This window comes from Parus major, chromosome 7 (genome assembly GCF_001522545.3).
Source record: "Parus major isolate Abel chromosome 7, Parus_major1.1, whole genome shotgun sequence".
In the NCBI taxonomy this organism is placed as follows: domain Eukaryota; kingdom Metazoa; phylum Chordata; class Aves; order Passeriformes; family Paridae; genus Parus; species Parus major.
Window position 1 is genome coordinate 21051955 of NC_031776.1, and position 22076 is coordinate 21074030.

A 22076-nucleotide genomic window follows, 5' to 3' on the forward strand; every position below is an offset into this window, starting at 1 on the left:
AAACTGAGGAGTGAATAGAAAGCAGGGTACCACAGCACAAGCTTATACTATCGGAGATCTGTGTCTCCAACAGACTCCCTTTAGCTACCCTCTGCAAGATGTACATTTGTCAAAATTAATTTAGAATATGTAAGACTCACTGGTTTGTCTCCCTGCTTACACCAGCCTCTCACGCATGTATACACTGCAGCACTGCGCTAGCTCCTCTCCTGTTCTGCAGTGCCATGTTACCCACGACCTGCCAAACTCTGTCTCCCTCGTGGTGTTACACGTGTGTGTGGGAGTAGAGAGCGGCAGGGATGCAGAGTCCCCCTGGCAGACAAGCCCCAGGGCAGGTCCCTCAATCATCTCCTGCCCCATCTCACCCCAGGCGTGTGCACCCGGCAACAGTGAGGCCCGAACGCAGCCCTCCTCAACCACCTGCAGGTTTGCAGTGGGAATCTCCCAGAAAGAACTTCCATTTAACTACACGCAGGCAAATGTGGTTTGGTATGTCTCCATTTTCCCAGTCTGATATTCCACTGCCTACTGTGGGGGCAGAGGGAAGGCCATAAGGAGGGCAGCTGCAAAAATCTGCATGTTTCCCTCTGAAGTAAGTGCACGCTAAATATACTTTGAGAGAGAAAGTTAGTCTAAAATAGTAAATTAAAAGGCCTCAATAAGAAATTTCAAACAAAAGAAAAATCTTTGAATGGTAAAGTGCAAGTAAATATGGGCATAAGCCAAAAAATAAGACAATTTTATGGGCTGTTTCCTTAGTATGCAAATAAGAAGTCAATTTTAAAAAAAATATCTTCAGCAAGAGATGTAGGTAGTTTTGAATTATTTGCCTGCCACTAATAACAGTATTTTTATTGAAAAAAACCCCAAACCAGCAGTAAAAAGAAAACTTCTGCCCAGACAAAGAATTAAATCGGCTAAAGCAACATACAACACTTGAAAAAAAGAACCCTAACAAAAAAATTCCAATCAGTCCCTGCCCAAAACCCAAGTCACTCCCCAAACCCAGATATTTGGCTTTGCCTGCTTCAAACCAAGCAGTCAAACCACCTGCCTTCCTACAAGTGTCTCCCTCTCCAGTCAGTGAAAATGGTTTTAAATGTCATATTCTAGTTGGGACTCTTTCCATATATTTATATATATGGACAGCTCATGTATGTTCTCTCAGAGGAGGGTGGGTTCATGTAACCTAGAACAGCCTCTGTCACTTTAAAGTTTATTCTCAGAATACTGCTATTTATGACACTGCTTGTGAGAGTTCTGTGATTCAGTTATCAGCAAGTGAATTAATTTCCTTAAGGTCAGTTGTCTTCTGTAGATACTAGGGTTTGCATAGTATTCAAAGGGAGCTGACAGAGGAATTTTCAATATTTTTGGTTTTCTACATCCTCAGAATTCGGCACTATGATTTTTTGTTTTAATCTCCATGAGAGTAACTGGTAATTAATGGGAGCCAAATTCCAGTAGAGAATTTTTGCTTTCCAAACAATTAATATCTCAGTAGTTTTACAGTGGGGAGAAACAAATGTTACTAACACTTTTTCTAGTTTTTTAATTCCCACTGTCCCTTCTCAAAAAACACTGTCCAGAACTTAAGACAGATTTGTAAATGTATTTTTATTATGTTGCAACAATCAAAATATATATGTACTACTGATTTCCCCCCCCCAAATATTAAATGAAAATGTACTACATTTTTTCCCACATGGTGTTCTTGAATGCTTTGGAATCTGTGAGGACCCTGGCATAAAGAAACTGAAGCAAATGCACAATTAGAGACTGAGAGGTGTTATAGTGCTGCACTTACATTGCAAATGAAGTCAGATGTCTCCGTTTAATCAAATAGAGCCTCAACAGTCTCTGTTTTATGAGTATTAGAAACAATAAACAAATATACACACAAAGTATCACAAATGGTAGATCAGTTATTTAAATACAACTGTATCCAACATAGCAGCTAAACACTGGACAATGTTTGAGGTCATCAGCACATCCACATGCTCTTCTAAATGACGTTTAGGGTCCTGAAACACAAAGGATGCCATGAGAGGAATGACTGAAACACATCTCTGAAAGATTTCATTTACTTCAAGTCTATTTAAGATGTCTGTGAGTTAATGAACACAGGCCAGTAATGCTCCTAAATTTTCCACTCTAGGAAGACCCAGCAAATGACTGAATTTCCATGAACAAAATTTTATTAATTCCTGCTAACAATTAAGTTGAGCTTGGGTCTAGGAAGTAAATTTCTATCCAGTATATCAAGAGTAACCATGGCAGCTCTGAGTTAGCTTTAAGAACAACACACAACATGTGAATTTTACTATACATCTCACTAAGGCCAGTATTTTAATCTTAGTCCTGGTACATTGCAATTAATTTTCAGATCTTTGCACAAATGTGTGTTCTAATCCTGCAGAGATTCAAGTATCATCTAACACAGTCTTTGAATAGTTGTGTTGACTACAAGAAAACTAATGTATCTATATTCATAAAAACATGAAACATGAACAATGCCCTGTTCAAATGCTCTTAGGAATTGAATGTTAAGCCTGAGCAGTTTTCTGAAAATATATATCCCCACACACTATTACTCAATTGATGTAGGCATTTGTGGGCATCTGCATGCAACAATAAGATTATTTCTGGTTGAAAATCATACCCATGCACTTTTTCAGTTTCACCACTGATATGAAATAATCTCCAAATACTGCAAAAATATCAGGCATACCTCAAAAAGATGCCTAAACTTTATTACAGTACTAGTGTAGTCATTTCTGTGTGTAAAGAAATGAAAATATAGAAGACAATCCTGCATGGGAATTGTAACTTCTTTAAAAGATGGAATTATTGTCAAAATGTAATGAACCCATCTAAATTTATATAAAAGAGTACCACTGAATCGGTATATGCTGCCATTCTCATGTAACTCCTTTTCAAAGATCAGACAGTTCTCCAATATTCTTTCTGTTCATAACAAATTATATACCTAATAACATAATATCCCTGTTGTGAGTGGTTGCTTGTTTACAAAGCTTTTTATGTAAGTTGAATAAAAAAACCCCACTTGAAAATTACTTCACTGAAGTAATTTTTTACTATTTTTTAATTTAAAGAAAACTTAAAAATTTTATCAAGAAAAATATTCTTTTCTTTTTGAACAACTGTTTCAAAATAGAGTTTTTTTCATGTATGCGTAACAACTAGCGAAGCTCAAGTTCTGTTTGAGATGACATCATAACCCTTAAAATACAACCCTTCTTACATATTTTATATGTATATATTTATGTATGTGTAGGTGTGCATAAACTCCATTGTTCTGAATGCTACAGAAATACATGAGTGACTGAACAATAGTGCAGATGTGTTATGACATTGCTGCTAGAAGCTGACACATAAGAGCAATCCAGAATCTTTTAAATTCCTCTACTGCTACTAGCAATACAATAAGCACTGGTTCTTTAAGGACACACTAGATATTTTAAAAGCTATTTCTTGTTTCCATTGCCCTTCTTGAACACAAACTCTTACAAATTTGCTTTGCTCTCCTCCTGCTCACAAAAGCACATTTCCTCAACCTTTATGTTGAAATCAAATGTTGAAATAGTTTTTTGTTGAGTCTTTAAAAAGACATTATATCCTAACATTGCAAAGGGATGGAGTGAATTGAGTAGGTATTTTTAGTTTCAGCTGTGGTCCTAAACAGCTTTCTTCCAGTACCAATACAAAGGAACTCAGCCTACCTGCCAAGTGTGTCTGAAAGCTAAGCACTGGCAGTGTGTTCATGAACTGAAGACGGGTAAGCTGGCTCTTCAGCCACGGTAATGTACAAACACACCCCCTTCACCTCTGTTTCCATGATCACCATTTTTTAAGAGCCTCCACAGTTTGGGTCTCTCTGACACAGACTTGGATATCTTTATGTCTCTTAGAAGAAGTTAAAACAAATGAAGAAGGAAAAAGGAAAACTACCTTTCAACACTGCACCTTACTATGTAATAAAAGCACAGGTAGAACATGGCTTGCAGATATTCTGTCAATTACCTGAAGTCAAAGGTCCTGTTCCCTGAATAACCTCCAACAAAAATAAATTTATTATTTGAAGCATTGAGACTATCATGCACATAGAACTAAAATCACCTATGCACATGTAAAAAATTAGTATTTAGAATGAACGAAGCATATCATTCCACCTCACTCTAATTCATCACACCTCACCTGCTTGCCAACATTTTTTATTGCCAGCTGTTCAGGTGTCATCTTATCTTCTTCTTCAACAGCCTGTGAAAGAAACACAGAAAAGGTCAGTGTTTCAGATTTCGTTTTCTTTTTCCCCAAGCCACAGATTCTCAAAATACAATTCTGTTCCTTAAAAAAAATAGAGAGGGAAAAAAAAAAAAAAAAAAGAAAAAAAATCAAACAGCAACACATTTCAGAAAGTCAAAAGAAAAGGTACTTCAGCTTTTCAGCAGACGTGGTTTTAATTACTGAGAGTTAGTGCAAAAGATCAAGGCAAATACTTATGAATGGTTTTATTGTCAGATATTCACCAAAATGTTGTTAAGCAAAAATCTTAAATGAGTGGTACCAATAATTTAAGATAGTTGAAAATGGTTAAAATAGTAAAACAGAACCAAACCAAACATTATCTATACTTTTTCAACTACTGGAGATTGGATCTCAATAAATTTTTGTCCTGTTTAAAGTAATTTATTTTAATATATTTTGATTTTGTTACATTGCCTTCAAATACAGTGTTTTCATAAAGTTCATCCACTAACTTAACTAGTGAATATAATACTGAATATTGGTTTTAAGGACTTCTAAGGAGTTAAAAAAATAACACTTGCTAAGAAATACTGACATGATTACTACTCATAGAATGCTTGTTGAGATCTAATATTTGTAAGAAATATTTCAGTGTGTTAGTATTAAAACAGTACAAGTAGCTGTGATTCCTCTTACTTACAACACCAATAACAAATTTCTTATCTAAACAGAACATTGAATTGGGCCCTGAATGTGCTCTAAATATTTACAACCTATCTGCTAGACAGATACAGATAGATAACTTACTTTGCTACAGTGATCATATAGTTCTTGACTGAAGGATTGAAAAATATGACTAACTGCTCATTTTGATCTACAGAAATCTTATGTCCTTGTCACTAAGTAAAAATACAAAATTTATATGATTACTCAAAGCAAAACATCTAACTAAACACTTTAACAAAAGTTTAGGGCAAAAAGTCTAATGGCAATGCTTGAGGAACTAATCTGGCAACTTCACACAGAAACCATACATAACTGATCAGTATGAACTACAGTCATTCTGAACAAAGCTTGTGATAATCAATTCCTTCTGAAATTAAGCAATTAATTTCTTCATTTCATAAACACAGCTATAGTTATACTATCATTATGGGATATGAATACCTTGTTATAATTCTTAGCTAATTCTAACATCTCCTTCACTACTGTTTCATTGAGTTTGCAATGTTCACTGTAGTCCTGAAGTGTCAAACCTTCCATCCAACTCTTCTTATGCAAATTTAGCAGCATCTGCAAGACAAAACCTCTTTAGAGCATTCACCATAAAATAATTTCATACTATTATGAAGATCTCTTTGACAGGCAACCAGTTTATAGTAACAAGAATATAAAAAAAATTATGATCTTACAATGTCAGTGTTTAAATAGAGGAAATACATTCATCAACTGTTCTACTGGAGTAGAAGATAGATTTGCAAGATCAAACTTCTTGAATCCTAAATATGAAAATGAGGCATGAAAACATGGGTTATATTTACTTTGACAGGAATATGTAGATTCGTTTCCTGTGATTTGTTACTTTTGCTGCAGGTTGAGAATGCACAACTGCCTTGTAGCAGGGCTAAGAGAAAATTGAATACTTTAGCTGCCGTATGAAGAACGGTTGAAGCTTTTGGCCTCTGACAAAGTTGAAAAATAGTTTAATGTCTGGATTAAATTCATAAAGTAGTTACATAGGCTTCACTGATTATCTGATTGGTATGCAAGCAACTTGACAGTTGTGATAAACTAAACTTTGAAAGTGACCAAAGCATGACTTGTGTGCCTTTGCCTCATGCAGAATAAACAAGCATAAAAGCCGTAAGATAAAATGTGCAGAGATTTGATGGTGATAAATGCAGGCACTATAACAAATATTTGAAAGGTTTTACTTGACACTTTCATGTCATCTTGAAAGAGCAAAGGAATAGCTACAACAGCAATTTCTTTATTTTCATGAATAAAGGAAGTGTATTTTGTGGATCTCCTGCACACTTGATGACTGTAGGAGGACCCTTTCAGCAAATGGTTTCAGCTTGCCTTCAATTTGTGAACATGTACTAGATATTTTTGAGAACTGGTAATCCCTGTAATTGCTATCATATGAATAAAAGTACCTGTTTCATCCTATGTAGAGCTTCCAAAGAAACCTGGCTTTGGAACATGTGAACTGAGTTGAAAGTTTGTGTCATAATTTGTGTTAGCAAGATCTTTGCTACTGACAGAAGGAGTCGTAGGCAAACTGCATATGGACAGTTTAGCTAGGCTATCTTGATTTTAAAATTAAGGTTTGGTGTGATGAGCTCCTAATCTAATACATGAAGCATGTACTCTTCTTACTACAGATGGAGATAACAGATCACTACCACCACGAGGGGGGTTTGAGATATGTATGAAGCTGCCTCATGAAAGATGTGAGAGAGAGTTGTTGCCTCACAGATTAAAGTCTTCCTAACTTGGTCAAGATTATTCTCCTACTTGCAAAGGTAATAACTCACTTATGTAAAGCCATTGATGAAAATACACACATGGAACTTCAGACAAGGTTTGATTTGCCAAATTGTTGCATTTGACTGGAAACAAAAACCCCCTGGAAGCCTCACCAACATTTCCTGAGAGAGCTGGCTTTGTTGAATCAGTCTTTTCAGTAACAGTGAGGTCTTAGAAGCCTTATACTGCACTAAAAATGGTTGTGGATTTCACACATTCTTTCCAACTCCTTAATTTGCACACGTATTCCTCCACTATTTGAAACTGCCTGTTTCTTATTACTTGTAACTCAAAAGGTTTGGATTATGTGAAAAAACTATTCTGACCATTTTATCATAAGCTTTGAGATCAATTTATAACCTTAACGAGGCCATGAAAATGCAGACATATCAGAGAACATACACAGAGGATAGAATCTGGCTTTTTAAGAAGGAACTTCTGTAGATGATAAGTAAGCTTTCTTTACCCTTTTTTGTTCTCCTGGTTGAGACTCTCAAGCTAGATTTTGCATGTAATCTGAAGAAGTTTGATGCAAAAATAACAAAAAACATTTGTTGTCAGTAACTCCATAATATTTCTTCTGCAAATGCAGGACATCACTACTTCCTGATACTCAGTGATGTCTTGGGGAGTTCAAATCATACCAACTGTAAGTATCTTCCAGTCAAAGTGATTACAGCAAATAAAAACCCAACATCCCTTGGATATATATTCCATTTTGGAGAACACAGTTAAAAATTCTCCTAGCTTCAGGAATTTCAGCCTGTGAAAACTGAAGGCAGCTTCATCACTGAAAACTTGAACCTTTGGACAAACTTAGGTATGGAGAACAGAATGACAACTTTCCATAAAGTGGCCAAAAATGTTGTCAAACTATTCATATGGTCATTAGAATGTGGTTTTGGAAAGTTTCATCACCATGACTGTACATTCAAGTGCTTTCTGGTAGAGAAGTTGCCTATCCCAGGAGAGTTTAAACAATTACTGAAAGTAACAGCCATTGAAGTCAGAATACTGCCACAAATTTTAAACAGTTTGTATAATGTTCCTGGTACTCTGAATTCCAGCTGAAACAATTACCTTCTGTTCTAGTTCGTTCTTCCTGTAGTTGATGGTGATGGAATAGTAATGTCTGTTTAGTCCATGGATTAGTGCCTGCAAAATTTAGGGGAGAAACTGAATTAAATCACCCACCACTGAAATGAAGAAATATCAGAAGGAGATAATTCAAGCTAATTTCAATATAAACATCTTTAAACATCACTCAAATAAAAGGAAAAAATTAAGACGAAAATGTAGAGACTATAAGGAGATATGAAGTAAATATACCTGGTTCTATTTCTCTTTTTGTCATTAATTGACAGTTATGCTTTCTATTTCTAAACCACAGATTTTTTTTCACACAGTAGCAACTATAATAAGAAAAAATGTTAACTGCCTTCAAACATTTGACCGATACATATGCACAAACATATTTCTCTCAAATCCTTCCTCTCTCAATAAATTTGGTTATCACTCCTATTAAAATATTCTATTAAAATATTCTGTTACAAACAAAAGACTATTTGCAATCTATTTATAACAATTGTCAATGTTTCCAAGTTCATTCTCCAGGGTACAACATGAAGAGGAATTAACTGAAGCAAGCAAAAAAACCTCAGACAATGTGCATCATTATAATTATTATTATTATTATTAGTGATAAATACTTGTTTCACACATTCCACCTATTTATGTTTAAATATATATTTAGAGCAATACAAAATGAATGTGCATTTGCATCTTATGCAACCTAATATTTCAGCATTACAAAATTATCTGTATGAAAGCAGAAAATGTTTTCATATGTATATTTTAAAGGTTTCTACTGCAAACACATAGAAAGATAAAAGACTACTTGAAAAGTTGTGAGAATCAGCACTTACATAAAACCATTATTTGTGCAACTTATTTTAATTAGACTTGTAAAATACAGCTTTTATCATCAATTAAGGAATTTATACTTGAACCTATTAGCAGTAAGTAATTTCCACTGCCATTTTCTTATCTCACTCAAAATGACTGCATGTGAGGTTTTGGTGTTTGTGTATAAACTCAGGTGTAGATATTTAGGAAATTTTTTCAAGTTCTTAAAATGTGACAAACAGGTTTGCCTTGTCCCAATATCCTCTCCCTTTCCTCCCTGCTTCCAAAAACTACCCTTTAGAAGATTGGGCAAATGTAAAAGGTAAAAACTGTAAAAAAAACTGTTGGTAAAGGAATACAAGAAAAAACCACACACATAAAAAGGGAATGAAGCCAAGGCATGTACTATTCTATTATTCTTCTTCCTGAAATGTTAAGTAATGTCTTATAATTCCTGCTTCTAGCTCAGCTGAAATGAGTATTTAGTTTGCTTCTGTCCTCAAGTGGGTCAGAATTTTATTCATGGCTTAAAATAAAAGCAAAACAACACTGCAAGAGCTTTTGCAGCTTTAGGAACAGAGTATAATTTAAAATTATGATTTTTATTTTAACAGTGACATTTGCAACAGCTCATTGCCAGCATGCAAAAATCAACACAAACAAAAACTACCCATTTTAATAACAGAAAACCAAAATCCCATGGCCAAAATATGACATGCTGTAGTGACAGTGATCTTAAAATAATGAAGCTGAACAATACTGCAGGGGTTTCCAAGGGAAAGCATTACACATGGTCTAGAAAAGCCCAGTCAGAAAAGCCCTGAAACATGCAAGCATGGGCTTGCCTGTATCCAATCAAGAATATTAGCTGCTTATTTCATACTCATTATTGTTCGCAGCTTTTGACCAACTCAAAAATCAAAAGTAAAACACAGCCTCCTGAAGCAGACACTCTTTTGTGCTAGCATTTTTATCAACAGCAAAGAGTTTCAATGTATTAGTAACAAAAAACAACTTATCTTTTGCAAGATGGGGGTATGGTAGGTTAGGACCTCCCATAGGATGGCTCTCTTAGAGCACAAGTTCAGCCATTATTTCAGTTCTGCTGTGACTAGTGGGTGGTCTTTTTCTTGGATGTTTATCTAGCAAAATATTACTTCTATTGTTCAAGTAATGGAACAAAAAGCAGGAACTGGGTTTCATGGTTTTAAGAACACATACCTTTAGAATACATAGTAAGGGGGAAAAGTTTTTTAAAGGAAAAAATGCTGAGGCAGAAGAATGACAGGCATAAATGCATTAATCACTCCAGAGGATACTTGTTTCAGGACTGAAGCTATTTCTCAAAATAAAGGCTTGCTTCAGTGAAGACCAAAACTTCTGTCGTTTCAATGAAAGTCAACTTCAGAAATCAAACTTTGTATATTTAAGCTTCACAAATGTGTATTCAAAAGAAACAGTACAGCAGAAGCCAATCAGGCATCCATTTTATCCATTGAACATACTCCACCATTTTTTCAGCAAATTACCGCATTACATAAAAATCAGAGATTAATTATTTAAGACACAATACAAGGCTTAATCTAGATTACATAATAAGCAAGAACCTTTATTAGCTTAGAGTAAAAAGAAAAGAGAGAACTTTTTCCATAATTTACTTGAAGAAAGCTGAGATGTTGATAAGCAGCAGTTTTTCAGCAGGGCTGAAAACAGCACCTGACTTGCATCACATATTATGTCATCAATTGTCACTTTTAAAAGTTTGCGTTTCCATAAGTTTATATGTGAATCTTTGCTGTACACATTAAATGCATGCATTCACACTTAGCTAGCTAATTTAGGGCTCAGTTTTAAACCCCTCACATATACATGTCCATTGATGAATCACATCAATTATAAACGCATGTGGAAAAATGCAATAGAGAGAAAAATAAATAATTTGTAACCTACTGCTTTCAGTACCTTTCCTAAAAATTGATGAATAGATCTTGCAGTTTACAGGGCTATCAGCACTATGTTTACCTGGATAGATGGCTTGTTTAAGTGACCCAGATTTGAAGTTGTTTGTCTTGGTTCATGTCCTAAGACCATCATATTAGCATTGATCAATCTGAAGGCATCAATAACAACCTGTAAAAACAAGATGTCAAGTCAATTCTTTTTAGAAAACGCAACTAATAGAGCCAAGCAACAGCGGACAAGGCACAATCAACTCTCATCTGTTTTTGGCCTTTATCCAGAAAATCATTTAATTATAATATTAATAAAAAAGAACCTCCTGCTGGCTATGTGATCAGCACACTGCACTACCTTGCATCGTAAGGTGACACCGATTATTACCTTTTCCATGGAACTGTAAGTTTTATATACATTATATCATCCTGTAACATTGGATTTTATGTACACTTACTCTAAGCCTCAAAACTATGCATATGTTTGTCACCTAAATCTTATCCAATCAAAATGAATGACAGAGAGAGACTAAAACTGAAAGTGAGCACAAGCTAAGGGACCAAGTCTAAAGCCCAGTCCTGTCACATCAATTATACTACCACAATACTTGAAATGACAACAAAATTATAGCCAGCAAGGAACTTGCCCCATGTATTCCCTTCTAGTCAGATGCTTTTTGCTTCTTGTGACTACGAAAGGGTCTATAAACTGTCTGATGGATTAAAAAGTCCTTGTCAGTGTCATGCTCAGGAGTAAAAAATAGAGAAAAATAAAACCAAGGTCATTTATGATTTAAAGGTACACGGTAGGAAGTATTCAGTGCTATTTTATTGCAAATAATGTAAACCCATCACCGATTCTTACTCTGTCCTGTGCTAAATTTGTCTATGAAAATTTTTGGAAAGAGAAATTCATGGTCCCATGCAATAAACTCCCACCCCTATCCAAAACCTATAGGAGCTGAAACAGACCTAAGAATGTACCAACAATACACCCAAACCCATCCTTATTGTGTCCTGATCAGCACGGGTTCGTAACCGCAAGAATTCTTGCATAAGTTCCAGTCTTTTAACTGGGCCAGTGCAAGTACAGCCTCACATGTCCACTAAAACAGTACCAGGCAGACTTTGCAGGCATCTTGTCTGCATATGTTTATAGAGTTATTAACTTAAATCTCCTTTTAACAGCTTTTCTATAATAATTCTTATTCTTTTCTTCTCTGTACTATGAGTTGGACAACAACAAATGCATTTACATGGCTGGTTTGATATTTTGAGGAGTTAGAGTTGAACCTTGTTTACATTAAACAAACAAGAAACCAACCACTGTCAATGAAAGTCTGTGGAGAAACTGACACTGACTCTCCCACCTCCTTCCAGCATTTTCCTCTCCATTTACACAAATATTAATAACTAAATAATGTGCAGCTTTTAGGATGACATGAAAAAATGTTGATATCCTTCATGTGGAAATTAAATTATTTGGCAAGTATTTATAACAAAAAAAATCATCAGGTGTAAACAGAAAAACCCACAAACTTATCACCTGTTATGATTTACTTTTGAGACCCAAGTGAGACAGTAGTGTTGACTGAGTGCCACTAAGGGCTATTGCTTGGTCTCTTAGCTGCTGGCCAGATCCACCTGCATATGCCCCATTTTCAAATCTCATGCAGAAAACCTTCCCAAAAAGATCTTCTTTATTAAAAATGTTCAGTTTTATATAACATGTAACTCACATATAAAGTGAGTTACCAGTGATATTTTTTTTTCCTGAACAATAAAAAAACCACAGTTCAGATTTAGAATGCAGCAGAAGTGTGCTGATATCAATGCTACAAAAAAAGGAATTCCATTTAGAAAAATTCTCAAAAATATCTAAAACAGTTATTACATGTCTACACATTCTTTCTCATAACAGAAGAAGCAATTGCGTTTTTTTTATTTTTTTACCATTTTTCTCTATCTTAGAACACTCGTGGCAAGCTTTTGTATGTATCTTTTATTCCATTTTAACCAGATGCTCTAATTTATCAACACCTGGAAATGCCCAACCATAACAAACAGGCAGTATAAATTAAAAAGTCATGCAAAGCAAGAAAAAAAAAAAACAACAAAAAAACCACACACCACCAGTTCTCCAGAGACTAGGTAGAGAATGGAAAAAAACAAAGCAAGCAAAAATTTACCCTGAGGAGCAAGAAACATGAACTTGGCAGTATACTAGAATGATACAGAGTTGTTTTATAGCTTATTAACAGCTCCACTTCTAGACCTGAATTTAACTGAGAACTTTACTAGACATGGCTGAGCTTATCCAAAAAGATAAGCTCATTGTCCAGCATGGATTTGTTCTCGAGCTTGAGCCACGTAAAATAAAAAAAATATTAAACTTTTTTTTTTACAAGAAAATTCAACATTCTGGTTAGTTTTCAGATTAGTTAAATTTCACATTAAAATATGAGAACAAGTTCATGAATTATTTATGAGTGATACTGAATATTGCTCAAACATCTTAATTCTGACCAGAAGTAACTTTCATTATGTTTCGGGTACAAGCTGCATGGGAATACACTGCACTCTCTGTCCTCCTGACGGAATGACATCTAAGTATTTCCTAAGCAGAACAAATATAAATCTAACAGAAAGCAGTAGGAAAAACTGAAATCACAAACCAAACATTATGCTTTTAAAAGTGATAGAATGGCAATTCCTACAATCTCAGAGAGGTACAAAGAGTACACATGCTATTTTCCATCTTAGTTGCACTCTGATGACCAATGGTAACTAAATACTTTAACTACACTAAGATTAAAGGAATTTGCTGCTATCACTATAGCAACCATCTTAAAGAAACTAACATGCTCAGCAACCTGGAGGCTAAATTTAGACCTAATACACAATAAAAACATAAATACAACAAGAAATCCTACATATTAATTTCTATGCAATGTAGTTGCTTTTATCATAGCAAGCATAAATCAGTCCCGCCTTTAGAGGATTACATAAAAATAAATAGACTCATTAATGTCCAGTGTACTAATGAGCAATGGGTGAAGTAGGTGTTAATTACGCCACAGTAAGATCCAAGAAAAAAGCCCTAGTGAGCACTTGGAGGTGTGTACAAGTTGAAGTCTCCTGTCTATGTTTGTGTATTTCGAAGTACAGAATGATACAGGCTGATGACAGAAACATGGTCACCCCTATTCTATGATGGAAACTTTAGACACAGTATTTTGAACAAAGAACTTCTAAGGATTAATTAAACCCAGCACAAAATCACCACTCAGTTGCTCAGATTTTTGTTGTAAAAAGTCAGTATTTCCCAACCAAAAAATTTAAGGTTTCATTGTACTTAAATTACTTATAAAATATAATACAGCATGTACTCTTTGAGTAAAAATTTGTTTCCAAGCTTCATGCTAAATTCCTTTTCTAAAAAGACATTAAAAAGTTAACCAGAAGTCTATGCTATTAGGATGTTTTCCAGAAATTCAAAGGTAATTTTTTTTTAATGCATTTCCATAGTGCAACTCTTTCACCACTCTGACCATTTAATTTTTCCTTGTGTAAGTGTCTCCAGACTTTTCAGAGGTCATTTCAACAGCAGACAGCTTATAACAAAACCATTAGCAGTTTGGCTAGCTTAAGGAAACCTCTTACTTTCCTTTTTTGTTTATTATCACTGCATGAATCTGCAGCATATGAGAGTTTATAATTTCTCAGGCTTGTTAAATTCATGTTAAAGGTCTGTTTTCTTGTTGAATAAATTTTGTTCATATAATGCTGCCTATTTCATATACTGAGTCTTTAATAGCACCTTTGGTCTATGCGCAACTCACAGATCAAAACAGAGGACTAAAATAGGGGTTGATGATGCTATTTACATGTGTGATTCCTGCTGTCTTCTTGTTAGTAGCTTTAATATAATAGAAGACCTTGTCTGTTTTGTAATTAACACATCTTTACTGGAGAGATATTTGGAAGTGATTGCTGTGAATATACTGGTTAGTAAAATAAACACAATCACACACCACTTTCTGTTATCAGACAAATTTGTGAATTGTACACATTATACTCCAGATCAACAAACTGTGATATAACAGCCAAGTAGAAGACACATTTATATAACCCTTTATTTTTCTGAAAATATGTATTCAATCTGACCTTGCAAATATAATTAGCTTGTGGGATGTGTGGATTTCAGTACCATGGATGCTTTACTAATTGCAGTTCTTGGAAATAGATACTAAATATTTGGAAGCTGCCAATACAAAATAAAAACTGCATCTTTTTGTACATCTGTCTTAGCTTCAAAATGCATAATAATCTAAAAAACAATAACTATACAGCATTTTTTTAGCATTTGCCTGGGGTCAACAGCCCACACTAGAGTCCACAGAATGTATTTTTAAAAAGAAAATTTACGATTATGTCCTGTGTAAATTTCAGGACAGCTATAATTAAAATGATTAAAATTTACTTGCAATCTAAGATGAGCACTGGGCACCTCAACTACTAGCTAGACAAAAATCTGGTCTCTTATAGTCTCCACACAGTTATTAAAAGTAATGACTTGATTAAAATTTAGGTTATTTAGTAGCCAGACTTCTTTTAGCTTCTCCTGAAAGTGTGAATGCTATCACTCTTTAGTTTCTTACTATCAGCTAATGGTAACAATTGAATATTATCAGTTTTTCTAAAACAGTCTTCATAACTTTGTGGGGTATTAAAAAAAAATAAAAAGGATTAATTCAAGAGTACTTTACACATTTGATTCTTATATCCTTCCAATACTAAATTTCCAAACAATACTGAATGAAATAGTTCTGTTTTTCAAGTCTCACTATATTTTAGTGGTAAACTTCAGTTAGGCGTAAGTCGGCCTTTATTGCTTAAATTTTAAAAAAATCTAACATCAATATTTTTCCAGTGAAGAATCTATGGCATATGGTGACTATCTTTAAAAAAGCATTGTGTCCTTGGAATTCAAGTAGCGATGTATTGTTTATACTGTATGTTTATGAATAAACATACCAGTGCTTAAAGACAACTGCAAAAGATTGAGTGTGGTTATGCCAGGTGTGGAAAATGAAGTAATGTCCCATCTAAAATCTCTTTTATCACCTGCAACTGACCTGTTATCAACTGCTTAGTTTGTTTCTAGAATCTTTAAAAATGAAATGGAACACGTGACCGGAGAAGTGCAGCTCAGGTTTATGACCATTTCGTTATTTATGCTGCCATGCACTGTTAGACAACTACAAGTGAAGAACATCTTCTGTCCCCTGCAAGCCCACAACATAAAAAATTCAAAGAAATTGTACTTTTTATGCCATTTCCAATGAAAAGCACTAAGAACTGAAACTGACTCATGCCAAATGCATATCACTGAATTGCTGTGATTGTGAGTTTGAAGTTTCCAACACGGAAATTATTTATAAAATGTCAATTTTAGCTCTGGAAAACATATTCCTAGGAGTATGTGCATTTTCCTTCTCTATCCTTGGAGAATTATTTACTTGTGGTCAAATCTGCAGTACAACTTCAATATCCATACTGGAAAGGGAAGAGAACTACAGCATAATACATTTATCTTGACAAGTGAGGGCATGCATCCATAACTCCCATGTAGCTGAGCCACAAGTTTTAAAGCTATATGCCTTAATGAGGATAAATGGACTATTCTACATCCACCACAGCAAAAGGAAATTAAACATTTAATACTTTTCAACGAAGGCTTGGAATTTTCTGTTTTAGGGAAGGGCATGAACTCAAGTAACCTATGTAAATGGTTTAGTAGGTAAACATACATTACTTAATTAAATCCAAGTCCGAAGGACATTACATAACAAAGTTTGGAACATTAGGATTGACATTAACAATTCCAATACTCCATTAAAGAAAATAGGAGGTAAAATATGCAAAATATATAAATCTGGCTATGCATAACCACTCAAGAAAACATAGTGGTGTGCTGGCAGTAATAAAACGAGGTATTTTATGCCTCAGTTTACACAGTCTGAATTGAAAGTGCCAAGTGGCCCACACTGCAGACACAATTCATCTCCTACAAATATGATTCTCCAGGCAAAAGAACATCAGTCTTTACTGAATCAACAGTGATCAAACCAGCACAAACATAAAGCTTCCTTACTCTCCAAATCAGGCTCCCATTGAAACTTGGCTCTTCCCTAGATCAAACAATGATGTTTCTGTCCAGTCAGTGGCAAGAAATAGCAGAGTACTATGAGACTATCTAGATGTACTATACACTGTGCACTTTGTTCAGAAATGTAATCTTGATATGTCAATCAAAATTACATTTTGCAAAGTTATGTTATCCATTTTAGAATTTTTTCCATTTAAAATAGAAAAGTATTAGCAAATCCAGTTCTAACAATGGAAGTTGTTCCAGGTATAAAAGATTCTGGCAAAATTATAGGCATCATATTTTAAAATACATTTTCTTCTAAATGCTGTCTGCATAACAATTCACAATAAACAGACAGGTCTCCAAAGTAGTGACAATACAATTTATTGTTTTGTTTAGTTGTTTTTAATTATTAATTTAAACTGTGTTACTTATTTTTAATTGTACTCTAAAGACTGTTGAATTCACTTGTGTCTAGGGAAGACTTACTAAGGCAAAGATCAAGACAGGTGCATGAAGTGGGGAGGAGAAGTTGGATATATTAAAGAAGTCTTGTTAGGTGGCTCCAATCTGTTTACACTTCTCACAAACATAATTCTAAATGGGCTATTTTACATTTCAGGCATTACACTGGTGTCTCCACACATCTCATTTCAAGGATTGTTCTTTTTCTGCCTTCTTAAAAAAAAAAAGTCTCTTTAAATCCCATAGTCAGTTCAAGTTAAACAAAGAAGGGAAAAAGGCAAGTTCAAAGGAAAAATAATATCAGTTTGATAGAAGAACGGAGGTTTAAAACTAGGCAAGCTTTCAAAAAACTGGTGTAAAACATCCTCAACTGAAGAAAATCTTGAAGTTAGATGGTAATTCCAATATTCAGGAAATTAATTGCTAATCATTATCTGCTATTGGTTTCAGTGTTTTAGACTGACAATTAATTACCAAATTATGAAACCATTCACACACATATTTGTCTTGATAAACTGGGAAGATTTGCAGCACAAAAACAGAAGTCACCAATCTGAAATGGTGTAATATACAGATAATTTAATCTGAACTAGAACATAACAGTGGCAAAAGAGATCAAAACTACTTTCAAATCATTATTTTTATAGTCAGCAGTCAACAAAATGACGATCTATTACTCTGTAGAGTAAAAAAAATGAAACCAGGTATTAACAAACCCTTAATGCTCATATACATCATTAATTACACACAGGTTGCCACTTAGACTTTCAAGTATCAATGGACAAAAAAGGGGAAAGAGGTTGCTAAAACAAGTCTTCTAGCTCTCCTCAGGGTCTTCACTTGTATAAGGAGAATAAAACCAGCATGTATCTTTCTCTCCCTCCAGCATGAGAAGAGCAATGTTTTTCATACTTCAAAAATTACTAAAATAACAAACAATAAAGTTTAACACATTTTTTACTCCTTTTAGAATAAAATCCTAAAGATCTTGTAAGGTGAACAAAAGAAAGCAATTTTCAACTACCAGTGAAAAGAAACTGCATGCACAAAATTATTTCAGACTACAGCCCACATTCTGACTCTTTGAAGTAAAAAAGCCTCCTAATTCTGGAAGAGGTTGCTTGGACCACAGAACAAGGTTCTTCAATGATATATGTGACAGGAGACAGTAGTAATAAACTGAAAAAAGGAGCTACTGACCACATGCATACAACAGTAAAAAGCCAGCTGCAAGAAAAATAAAATACTGGAACAGGAATTGCCATGAGGCTGTTGAATCTCAAGACTCAACTGGACAAAACAGTAAGTGAGCTTAGTGATCAAGATCTGAACTTGATGTTGAAACTGTGCTCAGCACAAAGTTGGGCTACATGATCTACAGAGATCATTGTCAACTAGGATGACTTTGATTTACCAGGCTACCCAAATGTACATATTTATTTTTCTTTTACCATCTGAATGAGTTCAAGATAAGGATAAAGTACCACAGCAAAATCCTCTTCTGAACATGGCATGATATGGTTTAAGCACAAGATCAGGATGCATAGGATATTTGCTTTCATCTGTCTGAGGTAAATGAAACAGAATTTATAAAAAAGTTATTGCAAAGACAACTATTTTCCTCAGCAAACAATTAAAAAAAAAGAATTTTTCCAAAAATCAACAGATCTTCCTGCAAATACTTCTGACAGTTCCTTGCTAGGAAAAAGTATGGCTTAACAGAAATGAAAGTTTGCTGTATTAGTAAGAGGTTTTGCGACCAATCCTGCTAAACACCACAAATACCAACAAGCTTCTCAGATGTACAAAATGGACTTCTGACAATTTTCAATATTTTATCGATCCTTATGCAAGCAATTATTAATCAAGGGAAACCAGTTAACTCTCTCAGAGGAACAAATAATTTTAAATTATGACTTTGTTATAATGAAGATCCAAAGTTTAAAACAGTTCAAAGAAGAAAACACCACCTTTTTTTTTTATTATTATTAATTTAACAATACAGTGAATGCAACACAGTAAGGTAATGCTTTTGGAGTTAAAGATACTATGTTACAGTGGCTTTGGTATAGTTATATTTTCCTTAAGAGGTGATGAACAGCTGCTAAGTTAAGGTCCAAAAAAACACACTTATTTTTAACATTTGGCAAAGGTTTATGGTTCTCTGTACAGACATTTCAAAGTGTATGTTGGAAATAAATATGAAATGTCAATATTTAGCTTTATTCCAGATCTTTAATGAAATTGCTGTTTCTGTGGAATATTCTAAATATGTATTACAGCTCCCATTGCACAGATTGGAAAACTGGAAGGGATAAAAGAAAAATTTATAAGTAAGTATAAAATGAAAGAACAGGTAGCCAGGTTGTCCCACTGACCATATTTCAGCATGCTTACTTTGACCTCATTCAAAGAAATCAAGCTTAAAAAACAAAAAAGTCAAAACAAAGCTTTTCCTCTCTGGGTTCTGAGACTACTAACCATTTAAAACTCACTGCTATGCTGCAAGTTTATTTTACAGACAACTAGAGCACTATTAGCTTAAATATTGCAAAATATGGTACACAGTCATGAAAAAAAACATACTTTGTGTGAAAGAATATGTATGTAGAGAATTACTTGTCCTTCATGTGTCTTACTACATTTATGCAAAAATATCCCAGTCCCAAAGTGGTCATTATAGCAGTTGGCATTCAATCCACAGATCGTTATGAGGGGTTTATTTTGCTCATTGGCTTTAAGACATAAAATGACTGGTTTGTTTTTTTGACTGACGAGAATTACAGGTACACTTATTTTTAAACTGCAATCATACATCCCTGTGCTACGTAGAAAACGTGTATGGAGACAAGGCAGTTAACAAAGAACAAGTTTTCATTTTCATTCAGGACAAACTGCTTTTTAATGTTTTAGCTAGTCAAGGTGAACCTGAGGTTCCTCATCAGAATTCACTGCAACTTCCTGACACATGAAAATAACCTCTGCCCCAGTTATTCTTCACTAGCACAAGCCTGACTGCTTCAGTGACCATAAACTATGGCAATTTATATGGGCATGGAACTGCCCTGAGGCAGCTTTAAAATCAGCTAATGTGTTATTTTGGGCTTTGCTTTTAAATACATCTAATCTCAGACAAAACATGCCATATTAAAATCTTCTAAGCCACACATTCACTGTATTTTTTTGCCAGAGAGTCCAGGGAGTACAAGGTAAAATGAGTAATGACCTTGGACTCATGTAGCTAAAGCCCATCAGTATAGTTGTTACTACACCAGCAAAATTACCTCTGTAAGTGGTTCTTCATTTGCTGGTGCTGGAAAATGCAGATACTTTCCTGAAATAGGCTGAGCTTGAGCTCTGTAGCACACGATGAAGCTCTGGGTATCATAAGTTAGCCAGGCACATGTAGCACTGAAACCTGACCTAAGAAACCCCCTTGAACTCTAATATATCCGTTCTTCTCTTAGTTCATCTAAAATCCAAACACATTTTCGTGTAAGTGATCTTGCCAACCAGGATCATAAAACTCAAACACATTCCACATCTTCCAAATCAAGAAGTTAATTACAAGTGGTATTCATAATTTGGGAGATTCTTCTTATTTCTAAGCTTTAAAGGATGCACTTGCCAGAAACATGACAGATGTAAATTTTTTTTAACATGAAACCTGAGAACGTAATTTAATCTGACTGTAGCAGCTAAAAACGTGTATGAAAAACAAACATTACAAGACTTCCAGTAATCTCAAGTACTGGCAGCAATGCCGTAAGAGCAGCTGTAACTGAGAAATGCTTAGATGGACAAAAAATTTATTCACGTTCAAAATAAATATGCCAAAGATTACTATATTGAAGATCTCAAGGATCTCAAAGATAGACATCTATGTCAAACAACACTGGCAATAAAAATATTTTAAAAAGAAGTACTTAGTGAGCAAGTGTGTTATAACAGCAGTGTGACTTCCTGGGAGGCTTTTCTTCTTAGTAAATTTAATAGCTAGTGAGGTCTAAATTAATTACTAGTAATACTCTTGACAATTATATTTTGACAAAACAAAAAGAATCCTATTTCAACATTTATATTGGAGTGAGAGAAGTTCTAGGAAAAATAAGTTAGGAATAATGAAGTGTTCTACTGCTTCTTTCCCTCCCAGCCAAGATTACCTGTATTTTCTTCTACTCTTTAAGCAATTTAAAAAGGAACAAAATTTATACAGATGTCTAATACCTTCCAAAGAACCAGAAGCTAATAATTTTTCAATTGTCTGTTACATAAATGTATTTGCTATAAAATTCAGAATTGAAAGAAAAAAAAAACAACTGAAAATGCAACTGTAGTTTCAGAAGACTTTGCTGTGAAATTAAGAGAACCCATAGTGTTTGGTATCTTTAACAAGATATGCCTCACAGGAAATAGGATACTACAGTTTTATAGAAGATGAACACTTTTAAAATATTTATAAATTTACATGAACATCATCCATATATACCATGACGCATTTCAATAATTATTCCACAATACAATGGGAGTGCATGCTCAAACAAAACACCTCAGCAGTATTTTAAAGCAGTAAACCACCTAGCCAATTTCTGTACGTTCTGTAGTTTTTCTAATCCACTCTCCCTGTGGTTGAGCAAAATCGAATTGCCTCTCACATTTGCAGACAGCTCTGTGAAGGTGATAATAGAGCTGCTCCCTGCTGTCATGAGGCAGGAAATAGGAAAATGGCATATGGGGCTAGAAAGAAATAAAAAGAGAACTAAACAAGAACAAAAGAGATTTCAACAAAGGACAACTAT

General features: G+C 34.4%; 1 protein-coding gene across 2 annotated transcripts in view; it reads right to left on the reverse strand.

Annotated features, from left to right (window-relative positions):
* Positions 1–1596: 1596 nt before the first annotated feature.
* Positions 1597–22076, reverse strand: part of PSMD14 (proteasome 26S subunit, non-ATPase 14) — a 46149-nt gene continuing 25669 nt past the window's right edge. For both annotated transcript variants that reach the window (XM_015634954.3, XM_015634955.3), the window contains 5 exons: positions 10729–10836; positions 7882–7956; positions 5437–5562; positions 4219–4281; positions 1597–2024 (listed from right to left, as the gene is read on the reverse strand). In XM_015634954.3, the coding sequence (XP_015490440.1) occupies positions 1926–2024; positions 4219–4281; positions 5437–5562; positions 7882–7956; positions 10729–10836 (471 nt within the window). In that variant the 3' untranslated portion in view covers positions 1597–1925. The remainder of the gene's footprint in view (positions 2025–4218; positions 4282–5436; positions 5563–7881; positions 7957–10728; positions 10837–22076) is intronic.